The following is a 19,541-nucleotide window of genomic DNA, read 5'->3' as shown; positions in this document are numbered from 1 at the left end:
TCCTTCTCTCCTCCTTTCCTTTGCTTCTTTCACTCTCCCAGTATCCTCCTTCCTTTACTCATCCCTCCCTTTCTCTCCACTCCTTTCCTTCATCCACCTCCTCTCTTCCAGTTCCTTCCTTCCTTTTTCCTTTCAGTGCTCATTTCTTTTTCTCCCACATCTCCTTTTACATTCCTTCCTTCCTTTGCTTTCATCTTCCTCTCCTTCTCTGGCTTTTCCTTTTTTTTGGGTCATCTTTTATTTCTTTTCCTTTTCTATCCCTTCGTACTTCCTGGTCCTTTATTCCCTTCCCTCCCCCTCTTTCTCTCGAGTTGTCTTTTTATTTCCTGTTTCTGTTTCCTCAAGCACCACTTTACCCTCCTGTGTGTGTGTGTGTGTGTGCGTGTGTGTGTGTGTGTGTGTGTGTGTGTGTTATGTAAGCAGCAGCAGAGTGTGTGTAGGCCGTAGTCTCAGACCGTCTATCTAAAGAGATGATCTGCTCCATAAAAAAAAAAATCAAACACTTCAAACAGGAAGTGGATTTTCTTCTTCTTCTTCTGCAGCGCTGACTCTCTTTAACATCACGTGGTTGTCATGGCAACGCGTTGAGCCCGGGCGCTGTGACAGCGGGCTCGTCTCGAGCGACTCAAGTGATTCGACCTCAGCGTTGATGGTTGGAGGTTGAAGTGCTTCACCGGCTGAGTCAACTTTCCGAAGAGGAAAATGACACAAGCCTCCGTTATCTGTTTTTTTAAAAACGTGTATTTACATGACTACATTTCCCATGATGCAACACTGTTTGCGCCTGTGACAATCAGGGCAAAATCGTTCTGGCATGAATATCTGCAAATGACTGTAAATTACAGGTCACTCCCCTGATGTGACCGACACACGCTCAGACACGCTCGGACACTCTCTCCATTTATTTGTTTTAGCTCAGCTGAACGCCTGGATTATGTTTTAAAGGAACAGTTCGCCCCAAAGATTAAAATTCAGTCATTCTCCACTCGACCCCATGAAGTGTCGTAGTCCACAGAACAGTTCTGGAGCGTCACAGTAAAACAGAGTTGCAGCGTTCTGCTGAACAACTGAAGCAGCTGAGACTTGATTTAAAACATCAGATGTCTCCATCAGCTCGTCTGCTGTGATCACAGTCTGCAGGAGAGAAAACATCACAACCTGATCTGAGGAGACGATATTCACAACGCTGGTCAGAAGACGTGCTCGAGGGGCGGCAGTGACCAGCGCCATCAGCACAGACAATCTGTTATTTTTCTGTTATTGAAATTCAGCGTTGGACGTGTCAGTTTTACCAACCCTCCCTTAGTTTGTGTTGCTATGTGCAAAAAAAAAACTTGTGAACAGATCGGCGGTGTTGATTCTGGGCAGAGCTCAGTAAAGTCAAAAGGGAGTGAGTGTCTGACTTACATTCATCAGGTGGACACAAACACAACTCCAATCGAATGATCATGGCCCAATCACAACCAGTCCGTTCTAGGTGGGTCCAGATTCTTGTTGGTTACGTTACGTGGTTCCTACTGAGCTGTAGTTCAGTCAGTCCTGCAGTTTGTTTCAATGTCACATCCTGTTTCGATCACATACGAAGTCTGAAACTAAAGTCGAGCAGTAAACTGGATCACTTGGTGCTGCTCGTCTAATATCAGGTCAGAGCTCAGGCTGCTAACGTTGTGTCCAGTAATGACGCAGTGTCATTTTGATTTGATGTCGTTCATACTGCACGTCCATATTGGAAACGTCCGATCCCGTCTGTTTATGTAAACGCCGCCGATGATATGAGGTTCATGAAGGGTCGTCTCATTTCAACCACTCACCTTCTGTCTCTGTTCTGAGTTCTGGCACTTAAAAACAAGTCATAGAGGTAAACATCAGAAATGTGATTGTAAAAATAAATTTAACTGATGTGAAAATAAGCAACAGTTTGCAGATAAATTCACCGTATTGACTGAGAAGGGGACGCTTGTTTCTGCTGCCCCCATGTGGACAGAAAAGAGATATTATTTATGCTGGTTTTAGTGACATTTCATTGCAAAGGATTCAGTGAAACACAATCAGATTCCGGGCTGATCATCAATATGTCGTTCAGTTCATCCAGCACTTGAACGTTATTGGCTGTGATGATGATTTCAGGCTCTCAGGGGACGTTTCACTGTGTCGGGATTTTTGATCTTCCTCTAACGCGAACAGACAGAAGCCGAACAGATCCGCCAGTTTCTAGTTTCCCAGTGATGTGAGAAACTTGACAAGATAAAGTGAGTGTGTGTGTGTCAGAGAGAGAGATGATAATACAGTATTATCAGCTCCTGCCATTGGTTACCATGGTAATGGCCAGGGGAGCTACATTTTCAGGACACACACACACACACACACACACATCCTGTTCACACCTAAAGATGAAAAGCATCTCTGTGGTGTCACCACGACTGGACCTCTTCAGATCCAGTTAGTTTTTTAAGAGTCGAATCAGGATCAGATCGTTCAGATTCGGAGCGATTAATGTGAGAAGAAGTGCCGGCTGACGGGCGGAGATCTGAGACGTGATGGATGCAAATGTAGTCAGAAGCTTCCTCGACTTCACAGCATGACAGATAAAGTGCTGCAGAAGAACTTAACTCCATGTGTTGAGCTGAAATTATCACCAATTAACAGCAAAAGTCCTGAATTATTCTGAATTAAAGAGCTGCATCCACAAACACTCTGGACGGGTCAATACAGAACATCAGGACTCAACAGTATCGGACACACAGAGACATACTGTGTGTGTGTGTGTGTGTGTGTGTGTGTGTGTGTGTGTTTGTGTGTGTGTTTTATCAGTGCCGTCCAGCTTCTCTGCCTTTTTCCTGCCAAACATCCGTTTCCTTGGCAACCCAGACAGGAAACAGGAAGTGGGAGTCACAGGAAGTGGTTCAAATCTTTGTCAAGTCTTTTTCTTTCTGTCGATTGTTTTTCTTCTTCTGGACATGTCCTCCTCCTGCGGCTGTCTGCGTTGCCACGGAAACCTCCTGGTTCCACATAATCCACTTGTAAGCACCAGCTGGTTAGCATGCTGTTAGCCATTAGCAGGCTACCAGCTGGCTATCAGTATGCTACTGGATGACTAACTGGGGAAGCTAGCAGCCCTCGGCTAACAGGCTGTCAAAGGTCAACAGCTGGTTCTGAGCAGACTGCAGAAACTGTCAGTAAACGGGGACGTCCCATTGGTCAGATGACTTCATTATTCTGAGGTCCTACAAGTCTGGAAACATTTCCCATAATCCCAAAAATTAAAGGCCAGGTGTTCCAGAGAAAAACAAACTCTGCCTGAAATACTTTGCAGTAAATAACTAAATATCTTGGTTTCGGACCTGCAGTAAACAACAGTCAGTTGACCTCTGTCGTCATGGTAACAATAATAATCGCATAGTCACAGGTTATCTCAGTACCAGAGATGCTAGGCTACTAGCCTCCTAACAGTTAGCTTACTATCAACAAAGACGTGTAGCTGGACGGATGTTAGCTGTTGGCCAACAGCTGAAAACTGGCTGCTACATGACTACCAGCTTACAAGAAAAAGCTGAATACTTATTAAGGTTGTCAGAAATATTGATACTTCTTTATAACAATGCAATATTCACATTTGATATAAATGTAACTACCGAAACTGTAACACTATTGTGTGCAGGTTGTTAATTTCCAAAAAAGATAAATATAATCCTCTTTGTTTTGCTGTGGTGTTGAAAGAGGTTTCAAGTGTGTGTTTATTACTGAAATTAATTACTGCATTAATTAATTAATTAACTGTTTATTTATTACTGAAATTAATATTAAGGTAAAATTTTGTATCATGACAACAGAAAGCACGCCCACGTACCTACCTGTGATAAACCTAGGGATATTCCAAATAGCAATAAAAGCAAAGAAAGAGGATCTATCATTTTGCAGTGAACACAGTTTAACTTTGTATAATTTTGCAGCTCCATAAAAGAGACGGGGCATGTTCACACAATCATCTCGAGTTGGAGGGCAAGCTGTGTGAAATGTCACAAACAGTTAACAGCATCACATTTGTCCAGAGACGTCGTGGCTGTTTTTAAATGTCTCATTTTGTTCCACTAACAGTTTAAATCCCAAACAAACTCACATGTACAAAGATATCAATGAGAGAAAAGCAGAAAAACTGGAGAAAATATATTATTGTTGTTAAATTAGTTGCTTATTCATGTTGTGTTACAGCTGTGGTTCCTTCAGATTGTTTTTTTAAAAGCTTGTCGTGGATGTTGAAACTCCACAACAACAGAGAAAAAGCATGAAGTCGCTTCTTCTGACACATTTTTTCGCTCCGCTCTGTTTCCTCGGACTCCCTCTGTGAGCTCACACAACTTTAATGAACGCTTAGCGCTAACCGAGGCTAACAGTGAGTCCCACCATCAATTTTTCATTTCGTCTGAGAATAGAAACAGAAAGAAACGGATCAATATTTAGAACTTTACATAATACTACCAGCGCAGCGGCGGTTGGAAATGAGGTTTACGGCTCTTTCCCTTGTTGCCATGATAACGAACACAACAGCTCCAGATTGTGTAACTGAGTGAACCTGAAATGGCCTCCGCAAAATGCAACTGTGTCTGACCCAATTCTGATTTAAACTGCAAGACAGCACGCTCCGTCGTCTCCGAACACCTCCCGCTCCTCATCTGACATGTTGTTTTTTTTCTCCTTCTCCCCCTCCTCCTCCTCCTCCTCACATCCTGGCCTCCCTCTCCTTTACCTCCCACCCATCTTCCTCTCGCTCTTCCTCCCTCTTTTCCTCCCTTTCTACAGGATGGGCAGGGCAGCTTCCAGAATACAATCTGAAACTCTGAGACCACTCGCTCCGCTGCAGGATTACTACACAACAATCACAGAAATAAATAAAAACTCCTTCTGCTGCTCGTTCAACGACATCTTCGGAAAACTACTTCACCTGCTGCAGAAAGTACTCACTCCATGACTACAGTAACTCCTCGCAGGATTACAGCAATCCACAAGAAACATCCCTGAAAACCCAACCAGAGACACAAGAACCTGGCTTCTCGGGCTGGACCAGAGCCACAAGCCAGAAACCAGTGATCAGTGACCAGTAATCCAGTCAGAATCTGCACAGCGGATCAGACCAGGCCGGGCCAGACCAGAAGAGACCAAGTAGAAACCAGTAAAGGCTGTCGGAAAAGTTTGATGGGACTGCTGACGATAGGTGAGTGTGACGGCTTCTCTTTATTACTGGGAGTGTTGAGGTTAAAGGAGCAGTTCAACCAAAACACTCACTCATCCTCTCCTCATCTCCATGTTGATGTAAAGTCAGGTGAAGTGTCGTAGTCCACAGAACAGTTCTGGAACCTCACAGTAAAACAGAGTTGAAGCAGCTGCAGACTTGATTTAAAACAGAGAAACAACCAAAGAAACTAAAAATACTTGATTCAAACTTTAGCAGAATCAGCTGTTAGCACTTCCTGTTTGCAGTGTTCTCATGGATGTACAGACGACTGTCACTGGATTACTTTCATTTTGAATAAATCTTAAAACGTGATTTTTCTAAGGCAAGTTCTGCACATGTGAGAGGCGTCTGCTTTGAGGATTTCTAAGGAGATTTATGGAGTCATCCTCTCCTCCTCCTCATGATATAAAGTCATCGGCTCCATGAAACATTGTCACGTGGTGGCCATTTTCCTCTGACATCACACTCAGGTGGGAAACTAAAATCTCATACTGCTAAATTACAGGTAGTTGCAAGTAAGTTGTTCTAATTTCATCACTTCCTGGTTGATGAGCAAGTGAAAAGACAATGGAAAGTAAAAATCTAGGAGGACTTGCGGCCACATTTCAAGATAAAACAACATATTTGAGAGGATTAGCTTCTGTTAGACCAAAGCTAATGTTAGCGTTCAACCACTTCCATGCTAGCATAATTGTTTCAACAGGAAAACCATGAATCGTTTAAAAAAAATCAACACACACATCCCAGATAGATTCTTTAAGATTGGTGAAACACACAGGATTTGATCAAACTATAATGTTAGCGCATCAAGAGGTTGAATGCTAACATTAGCTAACGGGTTGTTGTGTAAACACGGGACGTCTGACAAATTTGAATCTTTTCACCTCTTCTTTAAATGATCATCCATTGCAAATTTGGAGGGCCACAATTCAATGTAACACGACATCTTTGGTAAACCATTTGCAAATGTTAGCATTCAACCACTTTTTAGCTAACAATATTGTTTGATTAAATCCAGTGTGTTTCTCTTCAAGGCTTAAATAAATGTGGCCAAGATGTGAGCTGATATTTTAGAATTATTCCACGTCTTTCCTGTCGTAGTGTCACACTGTCAAACAGTAACGTTAGATGCTAACGGTTATCAAATATATTGTTTTACCTTGAAAAACGTCCCGATGTCCTCTCGATTCTCACTGTCCATAATATTATCAGTTGCAGATCAATTGTGAAATTATAACATTTTGTCAGATTCCCCATGTTTATATGACTTGCAACGCAGAAAACAGCAGCAAGCTTCCCACCCTGAGTGTGACATCAGATTTCAGCCTTAACAAGGGCCTACATTATCCACAATGCAACACTGCCCCTGAGTGACATCACTGGAGGTGGGTTATCAGATGACAGGCAGCTTCCTCTGGAGTCACAAAAGACTTTAAACTACGATTCCCACGCGTGCAGATTTACTCCGTAAACAAACAAACGTGTCATGCGATGTGTTTCCCTTCAGGTAAATGATTTCTGCTGATTTGTTGCTGAAAGAGGAGAAAACAAACAACCTTCTGGTCCTTTTAGCTGCCAGACAATCGTACACTTAACGACCCGATTTAGGAGAAGGCTCTTCCTGTTGTTCATCCTCTTCATCATGGCCTTCGCCGTGTTCCAGAGATATTTAAGGTCGATGAAGTGTTTTTACATCTCCGTCCTTTCAGAGGGTTAGAGAACGACTCCTCGCTGGCTGACGTACACAAAACAACACAGAGAGACCTTGATTCTTTTTATCTGGGTTGAAAGAAGAAGTGAATAAACTTCTCGGCATCTGTTGGAACGTGATTAAATAGCTGTTACGTTTCTCCGGCTGCGTGGTGGAAGCAACACGTCAGCACCAGAGAAAAGTTCTCTCGAGGTGAAGACCTGAAAAATGCTGCTGATGTAAAACTAAAAAGGAAGAATAAATTACTCAGAGCACAAGTGGCTTTCCATTTAAAGTGTTTTTTAATTTTTAAACAATTGCAATCGTGAAAGAAACATTAATGTCGCAGTTGGCATTACATCAGATTAAGTGCTTTTTTAAATCCCAACAGGCAAAACTAACTACAAGATGAATCAACGCAGTTATCTTAACATCAAATATGAATGTTAGACATGAAAGATTAACATAAATAATGTGAGCGAGCACCTTCAGTTTGTGCAGCTTCCTTCAGAGGTCAGACGAGGAGAACTGTTTATTTTCTGTGATAAGAAAAAGAAAAGTGGTGCTTCTGTTCTCTCGTGGTCAGTCGAGGTGCTCGTGTGTTCAGAGCAAACGTGAAGCCAAGTTGTGACCGTCAGACGTCTCCAGGTGTTGATTCCTCCAGACTGGATCTGATCCGCTCTCGTGAATACTCGTCGGTCGTGTCATCCAGTTTGAATGACTGCTTGGTCATGACGGATGGCAGCGTTGGAAAATAACAAAATGTCTCAAATTTTAAAGGGACTTTTGAATGAGATTTTCTTCTAAAACCACCCTTGAGTTCTCTCCACAACGATGGTGTTGAATCTAAAACCTCAGAAGTTGTAAACTTATTTAATTTCCGCCATCAGACTCCTTCATGTGTCTCGCTGCTCCTCTTATCTCCTCCTCCTGGACATTTCTCTCACTTGTTGTGTCTGTGAAACTCAGAATTTCGCGTTCAGGACGTGAAGCTGATTTCCGTCCTGATCACTTGGTGTGTGGAGCAGCCAGACTGTGATCGTTGTCAGCTGCTAACACAGAAGCTCTTCTCACTATAAAGGAACATTCAGTCTTTCTGAATTATGCAAGAGGACGACACTCGCAGGACGAATTATAGTCAAAGAATATCACACTTTTATATATTAAAATATACATTGTCGATATGCAATATTTATTTGAACTAGAATATCAACGTCTGATGGAATATTTGAGCTTCATTCTTGGTTTTCAGCAGCACATTGTTTATGATCGCTGATGGAATGTAGTTGAATTGAGCAAAATCCTCTGGTCAGGTTCAGGAAAACATCACGGTTTGACTTAAAATACCCGTTCCTAACGCTGAGAGCATGAATGGAGATGGTTTGACGTCCTGTGACAAACAGCAGATGATCCTCAGGTCTTCCAGAAGATATCTGGTGCTGTGATATCAGTCATCTGGCTGTAAGAACGCAGCGCTGTCGACGACAGTGTGGTAAAATTGGTGATTGAAGAGTAAATCAGCTCAGCGTGATTCAACTTGTGACGTCTGGGATGAACGATGTTTTGAAACTTTCTTTCTGGCTTCTCAGTTGGCGTCTTTTGGACGGATGAATAAAACATGAACTGATTTGCTGAGAGTCGAGGACGGACGAATCACAGCCTGATGAAGCTGCTGTGCCTGATTATGAGCTCTGACTGGATGATCAGTGTTCGGGGTTTACTGAACGGTCACGAGTTCTTTAAATTCTTCTTCTTCATGATCTCAAGCACCAGTTGTTGCACATTAAATTTTAAACTTGGGTACATTTTTTGATGCCAGGATGTTTTTTTTAGTATCAGATATTTTTTTTAATTTTGAAACAGAATCATAAATAAGTTGAATTAATTATTTAAAACTGAAACATCTTCTCATTAGGAGACACTGCGAGCCTCTCAGACGCCCTCTGGTTCTGTGAAACTGAAGCATTTTCAGCTCTTGTCTCCAGATGAAGCTGGTAGCTGCTGTATTGTGCAGGCTGTGTGGGAGGACAGCGGCTCCGCTCAGGACAAAAACGGGAAATGATCAAAATGGTGACCCGAGTTATTTCAGGAAGAAGCCTCCCGCTGCTCGAGCCAAGTAAGAATTTCACCTCTAACGCAAGACAATATGATCTGGATCCAAATCGAAACCTGCGCTGAACATCCTGGATCCAATCGGTCCTGAAGGAAACCTGACGATGGACCCGAGGACTCGTTACATAACGGAGCTCTCTGCGGTGAACAATGGAGGGAAAAAAAAAACAAAAACCAAGAGAATCGCTGGTCCTGCTCCCACCGAGCGTCACCTGGAGGACTCATTCACATTTACAGCAGAGAGAAGTGCAGATGGTGCGTTTTCAAGAGAGAATATGGTTTGATTGCTCAGAGCAGAAATGTTTTTGCTTCATGAGGTGTGAAAGTAGGATTGTTGGAAAGAGCCTGAACTGTAGGAAGAGTAGGAGTGTAACGACTCGGTGGAAAGAAAAGGAAATGAGAACGAGGGGAGGAATGTGAGGAAGAAGGCAGCAAGAAAAAAAAGGAAGACCAAGAAGTGAAGAAGGGCCCAAAAATGGATGAAAGAGCGGAAGAGAGTCGGGCGTCCTGGTGGCCGGGGGCCTTTTGTCTCGTTACACTCGTTTCCTGTCACGTGTCTCGTTCTGCTCAAATACAGACGTAGAAAATATTATTTCAGAAGAAGAAGAAGAAGAAGATTAGACGATCAGCAATCTGACTGTTGGATGATGGGAAGGATCCTCCTCCTGATGATATAAAGTCCTCCTCTCCTCCTCCTGATGATATAAAGTCCTCCTCTCCTCCTCCTGATGATATAAAGTCCTCCTCTCCTCCTCCTGATGATATAAAGTCCTCCTCTCCTCCTCCTGAGGATATAAAGTCCTCCTCTCCTCCTCCTGAGGATATAAAGTCCTCCTCTCCTCCTCCTGATGATATAAAGTCCTCCTCTCCTCCTCCTGATGATATAAAGTCCTCCTCGCCTCCTCCTGATGATATAAAGTCCTCCTCTCCTCCTCCTGAGGATATAAAGTCCTCCTCTCCTCCTCCTGATGATATAAAGTCCTCCTCTCCTCCTCCTGAGGATATAAAGTCCTCCTCTCCTCCTCCTGATGATATAAAGTCCTCCTCTCCTCCTCCTGATGATATAAAGTCCTCCTCTCCTCCTCCTGAGGATATAAAGTCCTCCTCTTCTCCTCCTGAGGATATAAAGTCCTCCTCTCCTCCTCCTGATGATATAAATTCAGAAGCTGGCGGTGTTCCCCACATCAGAGTGTCACAGATCTGTGTTTGAACAGCTGGATCCAGTTTTTGTCTTTACCTTCATTTGAAGGTTAATCCGTCAAACAACAGTGAAAAACTCTCAGTTAATGAGCTTTTATTCCCGACACAGACACGTGAAAAGCCTCAAAACTGAACAATGTGTTGACGTGTTTTCTGTGGTTTCCTCTGCTGCAGTGAACACGACTGAAGCAGCTGAAGACGTCCGTCAGTGTTTCACAGTTTGTCGGCAGGTGAAGCTGCTCGTCTGGTTCAGAAAACATTATTATCAGACTGAGTTCTGTCGTTACGTCGACCCGTCGAGGTTCTGGAGTGTCTCTGAACCAGCGATGGTTGTTATTTTAGATGTTTCAGGTGATTCGGAGCCTTTGATTGGTGGATGTGATGTGTTTTCTCAAGTGCAGACAAACTGTTGAAGGCTGAGAATCGAACGGCTCAGAGTTGATTGCGGCGAACAGAAACTTTGTCATTTGGACATTTGTGCCGGCTGCAGACTGAACTCACACAGGATTCATATTGATTACGTTACGTAACCTGCTGATCTGCTGCTCCGGCTCAGTGTTGACTGTTGGAACCTGAAAAAACAAATGTAGAGATGCAGCTTTTGTTGCTGATACAGAACAACACACAGCAGAGAACACGATAACTTTTATGGTTGTTATTTGGACGTATTATGACTTTTAGATGATATTTAGATTTGTCGTTTTGTGAGCACAGGCTCTGAAAGGTACTCAGAGTATGAAATATTCCTCCGAAGGACATTTTTACAGTTTGTCTCTGGAGCTCATATTAATATAATTCAAAGACTATTAAACCATTAAAATTTAATCTGAGTGAAGCAAATCAGTTGAAATGTTTCAGCCTCAAGTGTCTCTTAAAATCTGTTCTTAGTCGTCAGTCACAAGAGATCACAGAAACGTGTCATTTTGAAAAATTATCGATCAATCTTTATCTGAACAGCACCGATTAACAACAGGGTCATCTCACAACACTTTACATATTGAGCGGCTCTCAAAGAAACCTGGATCAGAACCGGACTCATCTAAGACCACATATGAAGGTAGAATCAGTAGGATTTTGTCCCAGCTGCTCCTGAACGCACCACAAAGACAGTTGATTGTTGAGTTTCATTATCAGGACGTCGAGTATTTTAATTCTGTGATACAAAGACAGAAATATTTACCGGCTCCATAAGTGATGAAATAAACTGGGGGGGTGGCAGGGTCCGCCACACGTAAACAAACGTAAAACAGATCAGACTGTTGTTCTTTAAGGTCAGTTTGTTTCAGTCAGTGAGGATTTTTCTCCTCTTGTTAACATTTCTTCCACAAATCTACGGACAGCAGAATCGTCATTGTGTAGAACAAATAATTTTAATTATTGATGCACCGATCCATTGATTACACAGAGAACAGTCACTGATACAGAATTACCGCTCGCCTGTTCAGAGTTCAGTCTTAACGAGACACTTGAACTCAACACGAAGGAGTAAAACAGATAAAACATTTAAAACCTTCGAGCCTCGTCGTCGAACGCAGCGACCGTTTCCGTCTCAGAGCTGTTTGTATCTGACCTGCCTGTGACCTCCACCCCAGTGCATGCTGGGAGCCCCGCTCTGACCCTGAATGGCTGCGAGTGGTGACAGGAAGAAAAGGAATGAATGAATCTGTAATTTTCTTTTTGCTGTGGTCCTCTGACATTTCAAAGGCTTGCCACGTCGTCCTGCGTGCTGAGGATTCCTCCACAGGCTCAGATGTGAAGCTTTAAATATCACTGCAATTACTTCGTCTTTCTCACTGCGCTGAATGAGAGGAAGTGATTCATGTCGGCGAGCTGCCTCTCCGTGTCCTGTCAGCGCCGCTCGATTACACTCGCCGGTTTTAGTTCATTTCAGGGCGCCTTGAAAATCAACTCGCTCACACTCGGAGTGGGTTTCAGAGAACGACTGCTGAGGCCGGATGAAATTATCATCGCAGGTTAATGTGGTGATTAAAAACACTTCCTGTCGGTGCCTTCAAGGACGCTCAGACATCCGGGAACTGAGAGGCCATATGTTCGCTTACAATTTGCTTCTTTATTTGATTTAACTGAGTCGTCGCCGAGACAGGAAGCAGTAAGAAACAACCAGAGCTGCCACGACTCAGTTATCAGCTGTCAGCTTGTTTGACAATCAGTTTGTTGGTTTGAGTTCTTTTTTTTTGTTTTTTTTTTAAGAATATAAAAGTCCAAACTTTCTGATTCCAGCTTGTTAGATGTGAATATGTCCCAGTTTGTTTCCTCCTCTGTGACAGTGATCTGAATATCTTTGGGCTTCAGGAAACACTGATCGATGTTTTTCATTTTCTGGCGTTTTAACGAGCGACAGTGAAAGAAATAAGCGCTGAAACAAAGATATTAGAATTAAAGACAAAGAACCAATTACTGAATCATCGTAAAATACAGGAGAGGAAGACATTTATACCACAACATCTGAAGTGGAAGCAGCAAATTAAGCATTTTGATGGCTTGTTCATTTACGTAATGAGCGATTTCCTCATTTATGATGATTAACTCCTCAATAAAAGTGAACAGTAAGTCTGTTTGACAGTGATGTCACGGCGCAGGTCAGGTTGTGTGAGTTGAGTCTGTCAGACTGAACAACAACATGTGATCAATCGATCCCAACAACAATAAAATGGCATTTTCTATCTCGGGCCACAAAGATATTATAAATCATCGAGCCAGTTTCTGTGATTTAAGCTTTTTAATATCTTCAAATATTTGATCTGGAGCCAAAATTCTTCTGGATGAAACTGTAAAATGTATTTTTTTATCTAAAGCTAATACAACAGGTAAAAGAATCAACACCTGTCATATTATAAATGCTTCCTACAGTCGTGATATTCAGTACAGACACACAAAGCATCTTCTACTTGAACTAAATGAAGAAAGTGAACAAATCAGCACTGAACTGTTTTATTGACGAGGCTGCTGTTGAAACAGACGCTCCGCTTCTGCAGCTCGATGTTTCTCAGAGCATTAACGTCACGTCAGGAGACGATATCAGAGAAAATGAGGAAAATACAGACGGCTTGATGCAGCACACGAACGTGACGAGGCCTCCGGGTCAGACCGGTTCTGTCTCAACTGGACTGAGAAAGCAACTTATCTTTGTGTTTCACGTCATTACTCACTGGAAATATTAATTAACCATTAAACAGAGAAGAATTAAACAAACCAGAGGAAGAAAAAGAGATCTGGCGCCATCGTGACGCATAAAAAGAGTCAGACGTGTGATTCTGTTGCTTCCCCGTCGAGAAGTTAAACACTCGACCTGCTTCGCTCTCTGTGAAACACTCGGTAAATATTTAATCAGGATTAACGGCTTTGAAGTGTATTAATTGGACACTGTGTCTGTTTGCTCTATAATTAGTTCCAGAATATGTGAAAACTTCCTTCCAGGGAAACTTCCTGGAAGACATTCAAACAAATATTCAGAAATTACAGACTTGAAATAAATCGAGCTCCAACTGAAAGAAACTGTTAGATATTAAAGTTAATGCGTCCTGACGCGTGTTCCTGGATTTATAAACACTTAAATTAAACTGTATGTGGAGTTTAATCTGTTATATTTGTTCTGTATTAACGGGATTTCTTTGAGATTTAAACTCAAGCGTCAAGATGTTAAGCGATGGACGTCACGACCCAGACTGGAATATTGGAAATGATAAAGGAAATGTAGCTCGTTTAGCATTTAGCTCGTAATCATTCACAAAGATGCTCAGATCATCATGAGGAGGAGAGGAGGACTTTATAAATCTGCTTAGATTTCCCCCAAAACAGAAGCTCCTCACATGTGCAGAACTTGCCTTAGAAAAATCATGTTTTAAGGTTTATTCAAAATGAAAGTAATCCAGTGAGAGTCGTCTGTACATCCATGAGAACACTGCAAACAGGAAGTGCTAACAGCTGATTCTGCTAAAGTTTGAATCAAGTAATTTTAATTTCTTTGGTTGTTTCTCTGTCTTAAATCAAGAACCACGACATTTCACCTGACCTTATATCAACAGGAGGGAGAGGAGGATGAGTGGGCTTTTTAATAGTTTGGGTGAACTGTTCCTTTAACCTGTGTTGATAAAACAGCAGGTGGCTCCTTCTGGGATCGCTCCTGTGATATCATATAATATAACATGACTCTCGTGGTATTTCTGCATGAATCTTTATTTAACTCTTAGTTTCTTCTTCATCTTTAAACGACCTGTTGAAGCAGCCGTGTTGCACCCAAAGTCTGAAGAGCATTTTGTTGAAGAATAAATAAATAAATCAGAATCCCTCTGTAACATCTTCCCGTCACCGTCCCTGATGTGCGAGCGCTTCAGTGTGGACGCTCGGTTTGCTGCTGCTGTGAAGGGCGAGCGAGGCTGACAGGACATACAGAGAGAGAGAGAGTCAGCAGGTAGGATGGTAGTTTTAAAACGGGAACTGCGAAAATTGTTCAACCGCGTTGCCATGGCAACAGCGAGCATGTAGATCAGGGGGCTTTTTTTAACACACACACACACACACACACACGGTGACACTGCGAGGTTAGCACAGGATTCCCTGCTATTCCAGTTTCTATGACAACTCACAACTCATCCTCCTCGCTCTCTTTTATCTTTCGGCCGTGATGGAAGCAGAAAATCCGGCTCTCCGCGTTTTTTTGTGTGTGGTTTTTTTTTTTTTTTTCTTTTCGCTGGCACGGATGGTAATCAGGCGCTAATTAGCACCAATGTTGATTACTACAAACGATAATTAAATACTTTATAATGGGCTGTGTTGAATAGAAAGTAACACCAGCAGTGGGAGAGGTCGCGTCTGGAAGAGTTAGTGGTGGATACGTGAAATTATCGGAGGGCTGAACTTTATCTGACTGCCGATCAGTGTTAAAACTACTGTAATCAATATTTATATAATCACACGGAAGCAAGTGATGATGTGAAAACCGAGAGTTCAGAGGATTATCAGGTGAATCACACATTTACTCTGAACAAAATAGAAATAAAATGGTGGACAGAGAATGTCGTGAACGCTACATTTAATAAATACATCGTTCAGTAACACTGATGTCTGCACAGTGAACATGAAGCTGGATACAGCAGCTGTTAGCTTAGCATAAAGACAGGAAGCACTGAGGCACTCACTGTGTCACATGTTAATGAAGGACACACCTGCAACTTTTAATGAATGAGTTATTAATTACATCTTTAAGTACAGCTCATCAACAGTGAGGAGGGTGACGTCATCATCAAGTTTTATTAGCGCGGGCTAATGGCTAACAGTTAGCTAACATTACACACACAGCGTAGCCTTCTCTGCTCGTGTGTTCTGTCTCCTCAGACTGATGGAGGTGTTTTGAATCACCAGGTGTTTTATTTCAACAGCGCTTTAAATTCAGGAACGTTGTAGTTTGTCTGCTCGACCCCGTTTGGAGTCCTGCTAAGCTAAGCTAACGAGGACAGAGAGGTAAAACGCCATCACAGGCTGCTGGGATCATACGTTAGCTTAACTGGCTGACTTCCTGAACAACTCAGATCAGATTGTGGATTTTATACATTTAGCTCACAAACAAACCGTGTGAACATAAAAACAAATGACCTTTTTTTGTGAGAAATATGACGAGGATTGTCCCGATTTTTTACTTCACAAAATTCTGAAATGTTCCTTTATTAAAGACGACTAACATCACTGTAACAGTTTTCACGTAGCGACCACATTGTACATCAGAAGGAAAACTGGCAGAATTCAGATCATAGCAACAAATTTCAGCCAATGAGAATTATTTTCATTCATGTCTTTTATATTTGAGACGGCAGAAAATCCAGATGAGGAAATTATACGAGTCGAGAACCTTGTGAAGCCGCAGCAGACCTTAAAGAGAAGTCAGAATAATGTGACAGAATAAAAGATACTCAGCCTCCTTGTTTGTGTCTTTGTGATTATGTTCGTACAGTCTGTAAAGCTTCTGACTCCAGAACGGTCCGACACTTATCTCTCTCGCTCTGTGTTGTGTTTCTGTGTGCGAGCACATTTCACTCAGGGTGAAAAACAGGATGTGATGTAACATCCCGAGGCCATTATTAGCGTTAGAGAAGGTGGAGGTCAGATCGCAGTCAGCAGACGATCTGAAGAAGATGTCGTCCCGCAAACAGACGAAAACACAGACAGAACAACCAGTCGGGTCGTCGGTGTCTCGGCTCATCACGTGTAATTAAACCTTTGAAGACGACCGTGTTACATTCTGTTCTGCGGTGGAACACCTCAGTGGAGAGCAGCCATTATCACTGATGTTACTTACACCTCTGAGAATGCAAAATGTCCGCGGTGAGAAAAATGCTGTGGGAGGATGTCAGACTCATGCTAATATCATCCCCGCTGAAGCCTCTGAGTCCAGATCAGATCCAGCTGTCGATCTGATCATCGGGTGCAGAGACGAGTCCGTGAGAAGTGAACCGTGTTCAAGAGACGCGACTGAAACAAAAAGTATCGGCCCAAAGTTTCTGTAACTGTAGAGGTTGTCATGTTAAAGGAACAGTTCAGCCAAAAAAGAGATGTATGGCGACACTAATGTTTGCTGTTCTGGTTGTGACCCGCCCACAGTCCAAACCTCATGCAGGAAGGACCAACAAGTGACAGTTTGGGTTTATCATTTTTTAGCAGACTGTTCCTTTAACACGTTCGTCAGCTCCACATTTCTGCATCATGCAGGTCTGCTGCTACTCACCCACCTACGAGTGCCTGTTGTCTGTGCAGTGACACACGCTGTACATGAACCTCTGAATGTGTCGACTCTGCCGCCATTTTGTAGCCGTCTTTACGGCCCACGGTCGGTGACATCGCAGCTTCACGACGGACACACATCTTCATCGTGCTATCAGTCTGACAGCGACCTGAGCAGAGGCAACAGTCCAACAAACATTTCTCCTCCGGGCACAACTTACATTTCACCGTCATGTTGTTCTCGTCCTTCTCTCCCAAAAACCCAGAATGACGTGAATATTTCCAGGAAGTTAATTCTGTCCTCTCTCTCATCTCGCCAAGTTGAATTAACCAGCTGCACAACTGTAGGTTTACAGGTACAACAGGTTAAACTGTGGCATGTTGGCCCGATGAATCTGTCTGGTCCAGTTTTGCTGCCTGGCTAATGCTAACGGAGATGCTAACTAGCAGCAGATGTCAGAATGCTGATTAAAGCAGCAGCAGCCGCCTGAAGACTTTCTCCACGTGACGATGCATCTTTTCAACCTGTTCCACCTTTATGTGTGTGTGTGTGTGTGTGTGTGTGTGTTTCAGCCACATGCCTCTGAGTCCGGCTGCTGACACCAAACATGATCGCCCGCGGCAACAGGCGGTTACTAACGGCAACCCGACAGGCTCTGCTGTTGCCAGGGACGACGACGCGGACGACACGCCCTCCGGAAACAGCATCGTCGTCCGCATTGGCATCCCGGACCTGCAGCAGACGGTAACACACACATAAATATATACAGTATATATATAAACTCAGTTATATAAATACTGTATATGACTGTGGAGGATAAAAAAAGACGACATGAATGAATCAGCAGGACAAACCTGTGTGTCTGTCTGTCTGTGTCTCTGTCTCTTTCTCTGTCTGTCTGTTTCTCTGTCTCTGGCTCTCTCAGAAGTGTTTGCGGTTGGACCCAGAGTTACCAGTTTGGACCAGTAAGCAGAGGGTTCTGGTGACGTTGACTCAGTCTCTGTCGGATGTTTTGAACTATGGTCTCTTCCAGCCGGCGTTCAACGGCCGAGCCGGAAAGTTTCTGGACGAGGAGCGGCTGCTGAAGGAATACCCTCTCCCTCCCATCACGCCCATCCCATACCTGGAGGTACGCGTCCTCGTCTAAAGGAGGATTACACTGTTTTCTCTGTTTCATCCTGTCAACAAACCTCATCCAAGACCAACAATGTGTTTGTCCGTCTGTCGGTACTTCCTGACATATGGATGGGGGATAGAGCCGTTATGACATCACCCATAGGTTTCTGAATGTGGGCGGTACCAGAAGTTGCCATCTTGACTCCTGGCTAATCAAAAATGACAGATATTTGGAGCGTGTTGAGCTGAGGCTGAAACACAGCCGTGTATCTGGAAGCTAGCAGAGGCTAACAAACATTCACACAGAGGAAAAAGCAAATTTAACTTCACGTTACTTAAGATTATTTGTGTGTAATGTGAGACTGATACATTTGCATCAGTATTGTTTGCATTAGTAGAAACGAGCTCTGACCTTTGACCTTGTATTTCACAGTTTCGTTACAAGAGGAGAATTTACACGCAGAGCTACGTGGACGATAAACAGCTGGCCAAGCTTCACACCAAGGTACTGTGACGTTAAGACAATAAAATCCTTACAACTGAAAGAGACTGAAGAGAGTTTGTAGGAGAACTGATCAGTTTTCTTGTGATGAATTAATGTGTCCGGATGTTTCTCAGGCCAACCTGAAGCGCTTCATGGAACATGTGCATCAGAAGAATGTGGAGAAGGTTTCCAAGTGGCTGGAGAAGGGCCTGGACCCCAACTTCCACGACTCTGACAGCGGGGGTGAGCACACACACACACACACACACACACACACACACACACACACACAGGGTTGAATTAATTAAACACACCTGGCACTTGTTTTGTTAGCTGTTAGCATTTGTGCTATCCCTGTTGTCAGCTGAGCGTCCGACTTCAGCCCACATTAAATTCAGATATTCAGATTTTATAAATGTTGACGTCAGAAGGCTTCAGATTTATTTATTATTTCTTTATGTTTCCTGTGTTAAAACTTGCTATATGATGATTTAAATGCAGTCTAATAGCTGTCAAATTTAAATATGTTGAGTCACAGATCATTAGAGTCGACCTGAATAAATCCATTATGTAAAATACGTATACACAGGTAATTAAAACCTCCACATCTCTGACCCGCGTGTCTCCAGCTTCACTTCAGAGGACGTGTGTGTGTCGGGTCTATTTTCAGAGCAGTAATAAGTCTTGTGTTTGTGTCTCAGAGTGTCCTCTGACGCTGGCCGTCCAGCTGGAGGAGAGCTGTGAGCTGATTAAAGTGCTCCGCAGCGGAGGAGCTCACCTGGACTTCAGAACCAGAGACGGTATCACCGCTCTGCACCGGGCCGTCCTCTGCAGGAACAGCTCCTCGCTCACCGTAAGAGAAGACACGTTTTTTAATATTTCATCACAAAACATCAGGTGATTTGAACAATGACTGTCCTCAGAGTCAAGCTGGTGGAAGGTGCCATATTTTGAGTTCTAACCTGTTTTACTA

The 19,541-nt window shown here is 43.1% G+C and overlaps 1 protein-coding gene across 9 annotated transcripts in view; it reads left to right on the top strand.

Annotated features, from left to right (window-relative positions):
* Nucleotides 1-19,541, top strand: part of shank3b (SH3 and multiple ankyrin repeat domains 3b) — a 36,506-nt gene that overhangs the window by 962 nt on the left and 16,003 nt on the right. For 7 of the 9 annotated variants that reach the window (XM_037121672.1, XM_037121671.1, XM_037121666.1 and 4 more), the window contains exons 2-7: nt 4,798-5,209; nt 17,541-17,712; nt 17,894-18,097; nt 18,518-18,589; nt 18,703-18,811; nt 19,270-19,421. In XM_037121672.1, the coding sequence (XP_036977567.1) occupies nt 17,545-17,712; nt 17,894-18,097; nt 18,518-18,589; nt 18,703-18,811; nt 19,270-19,421 (705 nt within the window). In that variant the 5' untranslated portion in view covers nt 4,798-5,209; nt 17,541-17,544. Of the gene's footprint in view, nt 1-4,797; nt 5,210-14,537; nt 14,665-17,540; nt 17,713-17,893; nt 18,098-18,517; nt 18,590-18,702; nt 18,812-19,269; nt 19,422-19,541 lie in introns of those variants that run through there. The other 2 variants (XM_037121669.1, XM_037121665.1) reach the window with 2 other exon arrangements.

The sequence above is a fragment of the Acanthopagrus latus genome, chromosome 14 (genome assembly GCF_904848185.1).
Source record: "Acanthopagrus latus isolate v.2019 chromosome 14, fAcaLat1.1, whole genome shotgun sequence".
In the NCBI taxonomy this organism is placed as follows: Eukaryota; Metazoa; Chordata; class Actinopteri; order Spariformes; family Sparidae; genus Acanthopagrus; species Acanthopagrus latus.
The sequence above is the reverse complement of the archived record's forward strand: the minus strand, read 5'-3'. Positions and strand labels throughout refer to the sequence as shown.